Source organism: Pleurodeles waltl, chromosome 6, assembly GCF_031143425.1.
Source record: "Pleurodeles waltl isolate 20211129_DDA chromosome 6, aPleWal1.hap1.20221129, whole genome shotgun sequence".
In the NCBI taxonomy this organism is placed as follows: Eukaryota; Metazoa; Chordata; class Amphibia; order Caudata; family Salamandridae; genus Pleurodeles; species Pleurodeles waltl.
Window position 1 is genome coordinate 1,515,390,647 of NC_090445.1, and position 13,422 is coordinate 1,515,404,068.

General features: G+C 44.9%; 1 protein-coding gene across 1 annotated transcript; it reads left to right on the forward strand.

Annotated features, from left to right (window-relative positions):
• The first annotated feature begins 8,883 nt into the window (after window positions 1–8,883).
• On the forward strand, window positions 8,884–12,287 carry FNDC10 (fibronectin type III domain containing 10). The gene has a single exon (XM_069241046.1). The coding sequence runs from the start codon at window positions 9,235–9,237 to the stop codon at window positions 10,054–10,056; it is 822 nt and encodes a 273-aa protein (XP_069097147.1). The 5' UTR covers window positions 8,884–9,234; the 3' UTR covers window positions 10,057–12,287.
• Window positions 12,288–13,422: the final 1,135 nt, after the last annotated feature.

Here is a 13,422-nt window from a genome sequence, read left to right on the forward strand (position 1 = left end):
TTTTGTAATGGACAGTCTAGCCCTGGAGAAATGCTGTGACGTAGTGTTTTGTAGTCATTTTGGCTGTAATTTTATACACGTTATTTTAGCATACTAGGCCTGCCGTTGTGCAGTTTAACCTAGATATATTTTATTCTGCTTCAGTTTATTATTTTAACATTAGCCACATTTGCGGTCTTGTTTTATTTTTTCTATCTAGCTGTACTTTGCCTAGGTCAGCACTGCGTTCTTAAACAAGACATTTCTTTCACTCTGTGCTTTTCTCAAGGCTGCACTAAGATAGGTTGCCAACAAAAGTGGTACGCTTTGTCTCCAATGTTCAAAGAAACATGCACACTCTTACATGGGAATCCTTTCTTGGAACATCAGATGTATTATTATAAAAACACTACTTTCACCCATTTATGATAGAGGGAGATTCCAGCCAAATGACAACAACTGTATGCTGATTACCAATTGCTTTGCTACAGCTGCTTATGTAAACTACAGGCCTCTTGCTCAGATGTGAGGATGATGTCTTCCCAGAGGGAACCTGAAAGGCAGAATTAGAGCGTAACATGCTGTACTCTAATATAGCTTAGGTAGGAACTATCCCTACAAACCTTAGTGACAGTATGGTAGCATTATTCTTGTGTTTTACTCTCCTTGTCACAATTATTGTGCTTCCTCGTCCTAGTTATTGCAATACATGCTTTATTATCTAAGATGCAGTTGCTTCAATAAAGCCTTATTGAACTTTACTCTGCCTCTGATTGTCCTTGCATATGTGAGACTAATGTAACTGAGGGAAACGGATGAGATCTGAGTGACCATAATTTCCCGGAGAAGTCATGTATGTCATGCGCCCAGTTACCCCAATCGTCCCTGCTCTTGGGTGGAGATGAGGCACTGCTAGTTAGACGGAACAAACCTGGATTAGGCCAACAGGTGTCACATGGTGCGGGATCAGACCCAGTCCACCCGCAGTAAAAGGGATTCTGCCGCCCGAATCCAGTAGTCTCATTAGGATAATGAGAACCTACGAGACAGTAGAAAGCAGGAGAGCAGCAACTGTGTGGGGAACAGTATCAATCAGAAGAGGAACCAAGCACAATAGTTTCTGAAACTTCTACAGGTGCTGCCTCTGCAATAGAGTGCAAACAAGAATTAAGCAAAGTGGCTACAGGATTAAGAGCAGAATAGGTCGCAATGAGCTTTTTCTCATCCTGTGACCGTGCACCAAATTCTCTCCAGGGCAAACCTGTTTCGATCATGACATTACACTGTGAAGAGTTTACTGTAATTGGGTAATCCAAGGTTAGGTATAGAGGTTAAAGCCTAATTCACTTGCACAAAAGTTTGTGCTGCCCCTTCAGAGGTATAATTTCTCACAAAAAGTTGGACGGGCAAACCACAACAGCAAAACTTAGGGACTGATTTAAGAGCCCGTAGCGCCATCCTAACAACACACTAGTGCCATTTTTATGACACTAATGTGGCATTAGATGGCCAAAAATCCTGTGCCATATTTACAAAGTGGCGCAATGCATGCTTTGTGCCACTTTGTAACTCTTTGCGCTACATTATGCCTGCACCAGGGATAATGTATGCAAAGGGGGAGTTCCCCCGTTTTGGAGGCTGAAGAAATGGTGCAAGGAATTCTAAGAGATTTCCTTGCGACATTTTTTGGCACTTTTAACGCTCGCTCAGAGCAGGCGTTAAAAGAAGGCACCCCATTGAATACAATGGGCCCCTATGTAATCTGCAGGAGTAGTTCCGACATTTTGGCACTACTCCTGCAGAGTACATCTATAGCATCAAACAAATGATGCTATTTCCCCTCTACCCTGCGCCATGGTGTGCCATATTTTAAATACGGCATGCACATGGTAGCGGTAGGGGGACGCTAAGGGTCGCAACAAATGCAGCGCCACTTTTTTTAAATCAGCCTCTTAGTACCTACTATATGCAATTTTTTGCCATCCCCACGAATGTGCATCCCTGATAGGCAGTCGCAGCACAGGGCAACATACATATTGCTTCAATCTAATAGAGACATATATTTTGCTCTCTGGCAGAGATATTGTGAGCTAGCCATCATACACAGGGGAGAACAAAATATAAACAAATACAATGAATCTGTCTTGTTCGGAGATGGCAAAGGGAAGGTGTAAATCACCACCGTACTGACCCAGTGTAGCATTCTTAGTGAAGACGGTTTCCAAATCTCAGCTTAGAGGTTGGGAAGAGATTGAAGGAGACTGTAGCGCATGTGGGGACCTTTGGCATGCAAACTAATCTCTGCCAAATTCAAAAGAGAATGGGGTATTGACTATCGTCATGAATAGTGATGGAAAAGAAGCCAAACATTGATTGTAGGCCACCAGGCACTGGCAAGGATATTGATGAGAATGGTGGCAGGATTGGACACTACGGGCAAGCTGTGAATCACAGTGCTATTAATGAGACAGAGATATTGGACAAAAAGGTATATCTTAAACTTCCCATGTATATCATTAATAGGACCTGTTGTAACAAAAACGGGATCAGTGATAAGATAAGGGACTTCTGCGGACAAGCCTGAGAGAGTTATTGTAGGAAAATTCAAAAGTTTTGAGAACAGATTGACCAGGGCCAGTAGGTCTGAGTGACATCATTCATACATAGGAGTTGTTTTGATATACTGGGATTAGAGCACTCATTGTACAATCAACATCTCCTGGGCTGTTCTTGTAATCAGGATATTGATTTTCAGTGATCTCGGTGACATCGGTAGTATTAGGATGGAATTAGGCACCTGAAGTTAGGTTGGGAAAGTTTAATTTGAGTGTGCCAATTGGCCTCATTTAAAGCAGGACCCTCCAGGAGGGTTTTGTTTGCCTCTACCCCGTACATTTACCAGGCCTGTCCACCCAACCTTGTCCCCTTCTATAGCACCCCTGTTTGCTGATCATTGAAAGGGTTGCAATTTTAAAGACATCACTTTGGATTTGTTTTATTAATTCTTTGGTTCCTGGATTACCACACAATAACTGGCAACCTTGAATTGTTAAGCCAAACCCTTAGTTTGCTAACCAATGCAAATGGTACACAATTGATTCTGCACATTCAGTAGCAATCTCTGTACAAAAACAGGATCTACAGGTTCCTGAGCAGATTTCATGGCACGATTTATGCCAGAATACCTTCCAAATACTTCTTTTAGTATGACCAAGTGGTTTGCATGTGACTATCTTATTCTGCTTACAAATGGAGATCTTTGCCCAGTCAGTCTTGACCAGAGATATTTCTGACACTTCATTCAACAGCCTTTCCTTTACCATTGTCAGGACAGCATCATCATCATCAGGGACCTGCCGTGTCCATCCACATATCTCTAGCACTCACTCTCTCACTTCACCCTATACCACTAATCACAACAACTAATTCACATCCGCCCACCTTGGCTGGTACATCTTAAAAACCATTTTCAGTTCTTCGCAGAGTTTAGATGGATTATCATGAATATTAGGGTATTGTTTCGTGATGCTGATCGAGTCTGCCGTGACCAGGGGCATTGCACTGTTTTTCTACCTATGCGGCCCGGTTTTTTCTCTTAAGGGAAGAATGGTACTGGGGAGATGTTGTGAACCCTCATCACTGGAAAGTGGCGGATGCTGATCGGCCTCATCATTTTGCTGTCTCTCTTGTCCAGTGATTTCCAGTGCATAGAGCTAGCAGGGCTACTGTCCCACTGTGACCCGTGCTTCTTGGAGGCAAATCGTAAACACCTGCAGCAGTGGGAAGTCTGAATTGTAGAATTAGGCTCTTTTTGAGTTGCTGCCTGCCATCCTCTAGCACCGCATTATCAAGTGATGTTTCTCTGTGCTCACTATGCCCGCTGTGGAGTGTTTCCCTGTGACCCATCCATCTGCAGTACAGCAGTGTAAGAAACTGGTTTGTTGGCTGACTGGGGTGTGAGCCCAGGTCATGAAGCAACCACACTTCTTGTCAGAATAAGACACAAGCCACCCCAAATTAACCTGTGCTCAATCCCCATATCAGTCAGGCTTAACTTAAAGAAAATGTGTAAAATATTTGTGCTACACTTTATATACCAACACAGTAAAAAGAGACACCAAAAGAAGCCTACAACAGATTTAGAAAAAAGACATTAGAGTTTAATAAACAAAATGACCAAAACCACAAAAATCCATTTAGTAGAACAGGAGATATTGAATTTTAAGTGAAAATAGCACCAAAAAGCATAAAGCTCAATTGGGATATCTGGTCCCACCGGACAAGGACAATTTCACAAGTTCAAGCCAACCACTATGGAGAACAGGAGATATTGAATTTTAAGTGAAAATAGCACCAAAAGCAGAAAGCTCAATTGGAATATCTGGTCCCACCAGACAAAGACAAATTCACAAGTTCAAGCCAACCAATATGGAGCACAGGTCACCTACAGGGACCCAGCTAGTCCCGCTGAACAAAGTACCTTAAATCCTGGTTGTGGAGCGTTGCGTGGATCCACGTTGAAGATGCGCCATGCAGCCGAGGTGATGCTTCAGTCCCGAGGTGCAGTGAGAATGTGGTGTGAGGTCCTGTTGCTTCGAAAATCAAGGATCCTGTCAACAGAGCTTGCAGTGTGAATATCAGTCTATCGGTGATGCATTGCACAGGGAGGTGATGTGTCAATTCTGAAGAGCAGTGTAACTGCGATGCAGAGGTTCGGCATTGTCATCGAGGCTGCTATCAATGAGAGGATCTCCTCTGGGAACACGTCATGCAGTGGCAGTTCCGAAGGAGATGTGTCGGTCCCAAGGCATGGGATGCATCGGCGATGCAAGTCTTTTGCAACGGTTCCAAGCCACACAGCAGCAGCAATCCTCAGATCTGCTCGGACATGCACCGCTCAGCAGAGAGGATGCATCCATTCCACTGACAAGCACCTTAGGCCCAATTCCAAGGGTCCAGGACTGGTGTGGCACCACTTGGCAGGGTAGACTCACAGATGGCAGAGTCCAGGTGCAGAAGCAGGGTGGTTGGAAGTCTGTTATGTTCCTAAGATTTCAGATCAGGAGCCCAGTCATCTAGCCCTTGGAGTCACTCTGGGTTCTGGGTTAAAGAGCTGCAGGTCCAGTCTTTCTCACTCAGGCAAGAGCGAACCAGGCAGCAGGTCAGCACAGCAAAGCAGGAGTCCAGCAGAGTGGCAGCCCTTCTTCCTGGCAGATTATCCACAGGCCCAGATGTATACTGAAGGGTGGTGTCTGAGGTCCAGTATTTATACCTTGGTTCTCTAGTCCTAGAAGGTGGGAGAAACTTCTAAGCAGTGTCTTTGATGTGCAAGGAATTCCCTCCCTGCCTCCCCTGCCCTGGCTCCATGCTGACTGGATTGACATTGCATGGTTGTTAAGCCCTTTGTGTGTGGACAGTATATTGTCTATTCTGATGTTAGAAAGGCTGCATCCAGCTCCTCCCTCTCATCCTGTCCAAGAGGGCTCATTTACTCACACCTAAGCCCCCATTGTGTGTGGCTGTCTAGGAGGAATACACAAACCACAGCTGCCAACTACACCCATTCATGTGACCAGAGATAGGTTAAAAGTGCCATTTTCAGAATTGCAATTTAAAATACGACTTCACCATAGGTTGGGATATTAAATTGTGAGTCCTGAGACACTAACCATAAATGAATTATTTCTTGCCATTTGGAAATTACACTGATAGAATGTAATAAGGCAACTAAAAAGTTATCATATGGGAGAACTAGGAATTGCAGTATTGAAAACGAATTTATGAGTTTTTCACTACCAGGACATGTAAAACTTAAAAGTACATGCCCTACATTTTAAATACTTTGCACCCTGCACCCTTTGCTGTCCACGGCCTACCCTAGGGTGTGACATATGTGTTAAAAAGGAAGGTTTAGGCTTGGCAGGAGGGCTACATGGCCAGGCTGAAATAGCAACTTACAAATGCTTGCACATGCTCTGCAATGGCAGGCTGGAGACATGTTTAAAGGTCAACTTAAGTGGGTGACAGAATCAGTATTGCAGGCCCACTTGCAGTATTTAATTTACAGATCCTGGAGACATATAATGCACTTTACTAGAGTCAGATAAGTAAATTAAATAGGCTAAATTGAGATATGGCAATAATACCATGTTTAGAGGAGAGAGCACAATCACTTTAGCAGTGATTAGCATTGATTAGCAATGGTAAATTGCAGAGTCCTAATAGCAGAAATAACAAGGTCACAAAAATGAAGGAGGAAGGCAAAACACTGAGGGGAAGACCACCCTAAGGCTGACGGGTCTAACAGGCTGGTCCTGCCCCACAGCTGCAGGTGCCCACTGGCATCTCTCACCAGCAAGGGGAAGCTTGAGACATCTAAAATGACAGGGAATTCAAGGGGCGCTCAGTTATTTCTTCTTACTGACCTTGTGGATGGAGGAAGGAAAATATTATCCGCTCTGCACATTCTCCCCCTTACTTTTGGACAATATCTGGTTTATGCCTTGACTCTAGAGAAGGACCCTGGGCAGCTGGATCAGTGGCCTATTTCAGACATAGATTCATCCTTACAGGGCCGATGCTACGGTCCTGGTGCTCTTTCCAATCTTCCCTTTCTGCACACTATTCTAAAGTCCACCCACACTAAATCATGGAGCACACACATAAATATACTACTGCAGAGTCCTCCCTTCTATGTACCCAATCAGTCTAACCCACCACTTGGACAACTTATTGTTAAAGTACCCAGATAAACAAGCATAGCAGCAAAAAAATAAGCATGCTTTAAGTGTGGCTGTGCTAACGCTGCCTCACCTGCTCAATAGGTTGAGGAATGAGCTTCGCCCCCACCCCCATATTGCCTAAATAAATGTCTCTGTTAACTTGGCACCTGAGGTCATCGGGTGGGGTCAGAACTGACCCATTTCCCACCTCAGGTCGAGAGTAGGCAGTTTACTGCCTAATGCAACACGATATGTGAAATAAAAATCAATCTCCAGTCATACTTGAAGTCTAAAACATGTTTATTGAGCAAATACAATAAAAAATAGGCTCTCAGAAAGAGAGCACTTCATCTCCCAAAAATATTGAGCATGTAATACTAATCCTCCCACAATCTACCCAAGTTTATACATTTCCATTTAAAAAAAATATCTTTATTAAGTTTTATCATTGATACCATAACTGTGCAAATCTATACTTGACTTCGACATATTCATCAAATCCTCAGAGAACTGCATATTTTAATTTAACATTAAAGTCTAATTTCTTCAATCACCAAATATACTGGCACTTAAGGAAAATTGAGTAGTAAGCCTGATGGGGCTGTTCGAGGCTGTGTCCTATCTTATTTTATATAAAGGTCTCATGCTCTCCTCACATGTATCTAACAGTACATGTTTATGCAAGGGGTGGAGAAAGGGAGGGAAATCTCGGTTGGACCCATGGCAAATACCAATCTTATTTATTGTACAAAATAGAGCTGTGTAGGTGGTTCTCGAGTATAGGTAGGAGAGCTGCTTAAAGCTTGAGCCAGGCGTTAGCTCGAAGTCCTCTTAGACCCTCGAGCCCCGAAAGAGCTGGGCTTGTATGTGGCTTCTGCCTGCAGCCCACGCTCTAACCTTATATGTTAAGAATAAAAGCAAAAGCATTATCCTTTGACTGAAATCAGGATGGAGGAAGAGATGTCCATCTGGTGTCACGCTCTAACCTTATATGCTAAGAATTAAAGCAAAAGCATTATCCTTTGACGGAAATCAGGATAGAGGAAGAGATGTCCATCTGGTGTCTGAATGGCACAAGGTGAAACCATAAGACTTGGAATTTATCCTGGCTTCCCCACTGCACCAAATTGTGTGAACCTAACCCAATATTTTATTTCGACATGCTTCTTTTGTTGTCACGATATCTGGTTTATGCCCTGGCGTTAGGGAAGGAGCTCATTTGCAGGCAATTTAGAGCACGTGGGTTAAGGGAGCGCTATATAAACACCTGCATAAACACCTTTCTCAAGTCTGATTGAAATAGACTATAATGTTGCTCCATGTAAGAATCTACGTGACATATAAGTTGCACATAACAACTAACGACTTTTATTTCACTAATGGCGTTGCCGTCCTGGCTGCGGCATGAATATTTTAAAGCTAATCTTCAATACTGTCACTTTTTTAATAAACGCCTTTCAATGCAGTGATATAATCTAACGTACTGAGTTGAAACACTCACGCATATTGAAGAAATAAGCTTTTTCGAATTCTCAAGAGACTTTATAATGTGCAGGTTGCACGATTTACATGGCAAATTGTTAAGGGCTTGACTCGGCTCTGGCTCGGCTCTCTGATAATTTGTTGGCTTACCCATCTTTGCCATTGAGTTATTTCAAAGCGCTTCTAAGAATAACAACGTCTGAACATGGAGCATTCGGGGTCCAGTCGGTGACTCTTGGTCTTGCTGTGTGATGTGGGGCTGACTAGCAGTCACACAACACGCAACTGCACACCTAGCACCGTTCAATCACATACATATATATACACACGTGCGTAGAGCTAATAACACATGTCCAAATGATTGCGAACACATTTACAAAGATAGATGCCAGAAGACAGGCTCCAGATATGCACATACTTGTACACACACATGCATTCACATTGACGAGCACAAGTACCACGCACTTATGCTCTCCCACGCACGTATCATCCACGCATGCTCGTAATACAAGTTCCCAAGCGCACTGAAAAACCCAAACACACCTAGACATGCTGGACTGCATAATCAGCCTCGGGTCACGAGCCCCGCTTAGCTGTGTCTGTGAAGTGCCCAGCCGCCGGCTAGGACTGGGTTAACCCGTGTGCTTCCTCGCCATTGGCGGGCAGGAGGAGCCGAGCGCTGAATGCGTTGGAGAGCCGCACGAGCTGATGCATACACCGTCTGCGCCAGGTGGGCACCTCCGGAGATGCGCCTGCTGTGGAGATACTGCTGGAGAGGCGGACTGCCCTCTGATGCCATCTGGCATGGATGACCAGGCTCCAGGAGGTACTAGCCGAGGTGCGCGTGCACACCGAGGAGAAGCCGGTCTATGAGAGATGCTTTGCTCCAGACAGACCGACGATGACCTTGGTGAGCAGATGTGCGGGAGTCTGGCGAGGACTCGCTGACCCTCAGCTGCGAGCCCCCGGCTGGGCACCTTAAAATTGCAGTGCAGTCTGCTGCCTGCCTGCTTAGATGTGTGTACATACCTGATTCTACCCCAGCCGAAGCATGCTCGCCTTCTTCCTGGGAACGCTGCAGTGCCTGTTCTGGATCTGTCACTGTGACTGGAGACCAGTGCCTGTGCTGTGGAGGCGGAAGGGCATTGTAGACCTGCAGAGAGGTGTGCACAAGAGCACTGGTCTTGGATCCTGGGAGCTGTCCACCTTGGGTTTTGGTGAGCCGACAAAGCTCGAGGACCTGAATGCACCACAGCAGTCCCAAAGGAACCCCAGAGGCATCATCGCCAGGAACCTTTCCCAACATGCCTTCAAGGAGTCCCTCATGCCCAAAGACCCTCTCTGCCCATACAAGGTCCTGGGGGAGGGCCATTCAAACCCTCGCCTCTGCTTCCGTGCTCTTGACCGCAGCTTCCATTGCAGCCAAAGAACCTGCAAACTCTATAGCTCCGGAGGTTCCTTGTTGGCCAACATCTTGAGGAACAGCAGTGTGCTCCTGCAGTGGGACTCCCTGGAACCCCAGGACCTCAGGGGCTTTGCCCTAAACTGCTCATGGAACGGGACATACACTCGCTTCCAGTGTGACTCCGTCCAGTTGGGAGCCAGCTGCCGTGACTACCTCCTCACTGATGTCCACGACAACGTAAAGTACCGAGTCTGCCTACATACCCTCTACAGGAACCAAAGCGCTCCGGCCGAGTGCGTGGACTTTACGGTGGAGCCGGCAGGAATGCAGGACATTGTGGTGGCCATGACAGCCGTGGGGGGGTCGATCTGTGTCATGCTGGTCATCATCTGTTTATTGGTTGCTTACATCACTGAAAACCTCATGCATCCCGCCTTCACTAGAGCATCATCCAAGAGAGGGACATGAGATAGGCCAATGAGGGTCTCCCTCCACCTTGTTGACCGTGCTGGTACAGGTGGTGCTGACTGCTGTAACACAGGTGATACAGGTTGCTACACTGATAATGTTGGTATGGGCTACTGTATTGGCAGTGAGGCGTGGTTTGGCGTCTCTTGCATAATGTAGGAGTTCGTAGGTAGTAAACATTGTGTGGGCTGAGACTAATAAATGCGAATCAGATTTTCCTGTGGTATTTATATCACAGTCTGTTACTATCTTCCAAATGGCACCCGCTGCCTTGAACGACACAAGGGACTACCATGCAGAGTTTGTCTGGAGGAGTTATGCAGGCTCGTTTCTCAAGCTTTGAGCCAGCAATTGTCCATAGAATTGAGGTTAGGAGTCAAACACTGTAGAGTGTACTTTCAATCATGTTTGACTCAGTATCTGGGCCCAGTCACGGAGCAGGCCCAGAACATGGCCAAACCTGGACATACAGAGTTGTAGCAACAGCAGCAGTATCTTAAAAAACCAGAGCACAAACTTTTGAGGGTACTTCATATGCCATGTTCACACCATTCCTGCCTCAGACACCGTTTCAAGCCAGGATACCAGAGCAAACATCCTTCTAACAAAATTGAAAAATCTTATTTTAGCTTGAAACCCACTGTGTTATCATGAGTGCAACACCAATGATTTAAAAAAAGCCTTAGAATTGTATTGTTTTCTCCTTATGTGTGTAGAAAACGTCCTTAAAGCTATTTAAGTGTTGATATCTCATTTTGCCTTATATAAATATATAGTTTTATGTTCATGTCACCAGTCAGTGAAAAGATCTGGGTACGGAAATAAAACCAGCTGCTGAGTGCAGTGTGCAGCTTAGACGCAAGTTTGTCAGGTGTACCCTCCACGCCAATGCCTGTCGCATACTTACGGATACTGAGTCACGTTCATTTTCCAGGCACCAGTGGATCCTTCCTGGACACCCATAACTCTGTTCGGCAATAGAAACCTTTACCTATTCAGGGACTCCCTGCAGTATGTTGGTATCACAACAGCGAACAGGGCTATAGAGGAAATGGGGAATTTTGCGATAGACTGGAACAGTTTATGAGCCACTAAGGTGGGCTGGGACACACGCAGCTTGATTTCCAGACTTCTTGACCAGGCTTACTGTTCCCCACCCCCACCTGAATTTTGAACACTGATATGAATTATGGAGGTTGTATGTCATGATGTTGAGGTACAAATCAGCCGGCAACAATGTCAACTCCATGATACTGATTTCCAATACTTCATCAAAGTCTGTATAAATAGGTAATTATTTTGCACTTACTGTTCTTAACGTCACGTCTTCTTAACTTGAAAATATATATCTAAAGGTATGTCTAGATACTTACCTTGAAGATACAGTGATAGTTTAAATTGCTCGAGGTCGATATTAACAACTCGACATTGTGGGAGAGCCCCATAATGAATGGCCAAGAGTAGGAAACATTACCAATGGCTAGCGTTTTGGCACCCCTGACACTGCACGTCATACCCCTGGTCTCATCTTCCAGGTAAGCAAAGACTGGATCAGAAAGTAAGCTGAGGTCTAAGCGCCCTGGTTCCTTCTCCTGGACCCCCCTCCACTCCCCCACTCCCCCTCCCTCCCAATCAGCAGCAAATAGGCTATTTATGGGCGCAGGATGGAACAAGGGACCAACCTTGGCATCTTATCAGGTGTCCACATGTGCGTGATGCCACGTGTCATTTTGGTCAAGGGCATCCGTGCTTATGAAGGCACTCGTGAAGATTCTCTATTTCCCAGTAGGCCAGTGTGCCAAAGATAACATGTATTGTCGCTGCTGGCGAGGCCAGGGGGAGGGGCCGAGCGCGAGAGAGAATTTCAGCCCGGAATGACTCACGAAGCTGAAGCTGTCTGCCCCGTGTGATTAAACCAGTAATATTACACTGGCACTGCCCACTGGTGCCTATATTGTCTTAACACTGCCGCTCACAAAACAGTTACCCTGTTTGTCTTGAAGCATACCGGGCTGTATGTGTTATCAAAAGGAAGAGCAGCTGTCCATAAAATGTAGCACCTAAGGTACCTGCTGATGATTTAGATACTGAAAGCGTAACCGAGTGTTTTACTTGTCTCAGAAATGTGTATGTTGGACAGATAGGCAAAAATTCACATTTATATCATAGGTAAAATATGGTCTTGTAACAAATACGGAGAACTATTTTTAAAAGGAAAAATAAACTATATAGTAAACCGAACAACTTTTCTCAGTGAGTTCTGTTGTGGGGTCTTCAAAACCTAGGCCCATAGTTATACTTTTTTAACGCCGCATTTGCGTCGTTTTTGACGCACAATCGACGCAAACTTACAAAATACAATTGTATTTTGTAAGTTTGCGCCGGTTTTGCGTCAACAATGACGTACATGCGGCGCTAAAAAAGTATTAATATGGGCCCTAAAGTGCTGTCACTGCTGTCTGAATAATGTCTTTTGTGGGGTTGTCAAATGCTATTGTGCTGTCGCAAAACCTGTTCATGTTGTTATCGAAACCTAATGAAATGCCAATGAAACGCGTTGCGATGCCACTGAAAACGGTCGAGACGACATTGATGTCCTTGAAAACTGTTGTGAGGTCATTGGCACTTTTGAGAAGGTCACCAAAACCTTTTGTGAATGACGTCATAGTAAGCGCAGGCATTGGAAATTGTAACTGTCTCCGCTGCACGGTAAAGCGCGTGACCTGGCTTGAATATATATGGCGGCTACAGCAACTCACATTATAAATGTCTATGATATTTCCCCTTCCTTTGAACTTTCCTGGTATAACCTTTGACCCTTGTCCTACTTGTCTAAAGGTCCTTAGTTGAGATTTGTTTTTACTTTTAATTGAGAAAGCAGGCCAAAGTAGGATATTTCTTCTTTGGGGGTTTGAATACACTATATTGCTATCATCCAGTCTGTTACTACAGATCTGGACAGATTCATCTGATGATTCATCAACAAAAGTAGCGGAATTCTCCAGATCCTAGCAGGTGAAGATTAACCCCTTTGAACATTGCACTTACCTGAGGACAAAGGTAAAAACCAACAGCCTTAGGACTTTCTGGCTTAGGAGATAGAGGTGTTCCATTGAATTAAGTCACGAGTTGGGCCACTGTGTTGCCATCACTGTAGGTAAGTGCAATGTTCTCAAAGATCTCCCTCATTCAGTGGGATATGTGTTTCAACTTGCTTTCCTTCCTCCTTTTCCAGGCACAGATCGACTTGAGTATTATCTGCATAAAGTGCTTTATTTGTAAAATAATAAGTGCCTGTTGCCAAAGTGCTGGTCAGAGAAGCGCGGCTTGTGCTATATAATGTACGAGCGTGAATAGTAAGGGTGT

Bases quoted from the DNA above. Each gene is read 5' to 3' on its own strand.
- FNDC10 (XM_069241046.1), top strand. From the start codon at position 9,235: ATGCTCGCCTTCTTCCTGGGAACGCTGCAGTGCCTGTTCTGGATCTGT.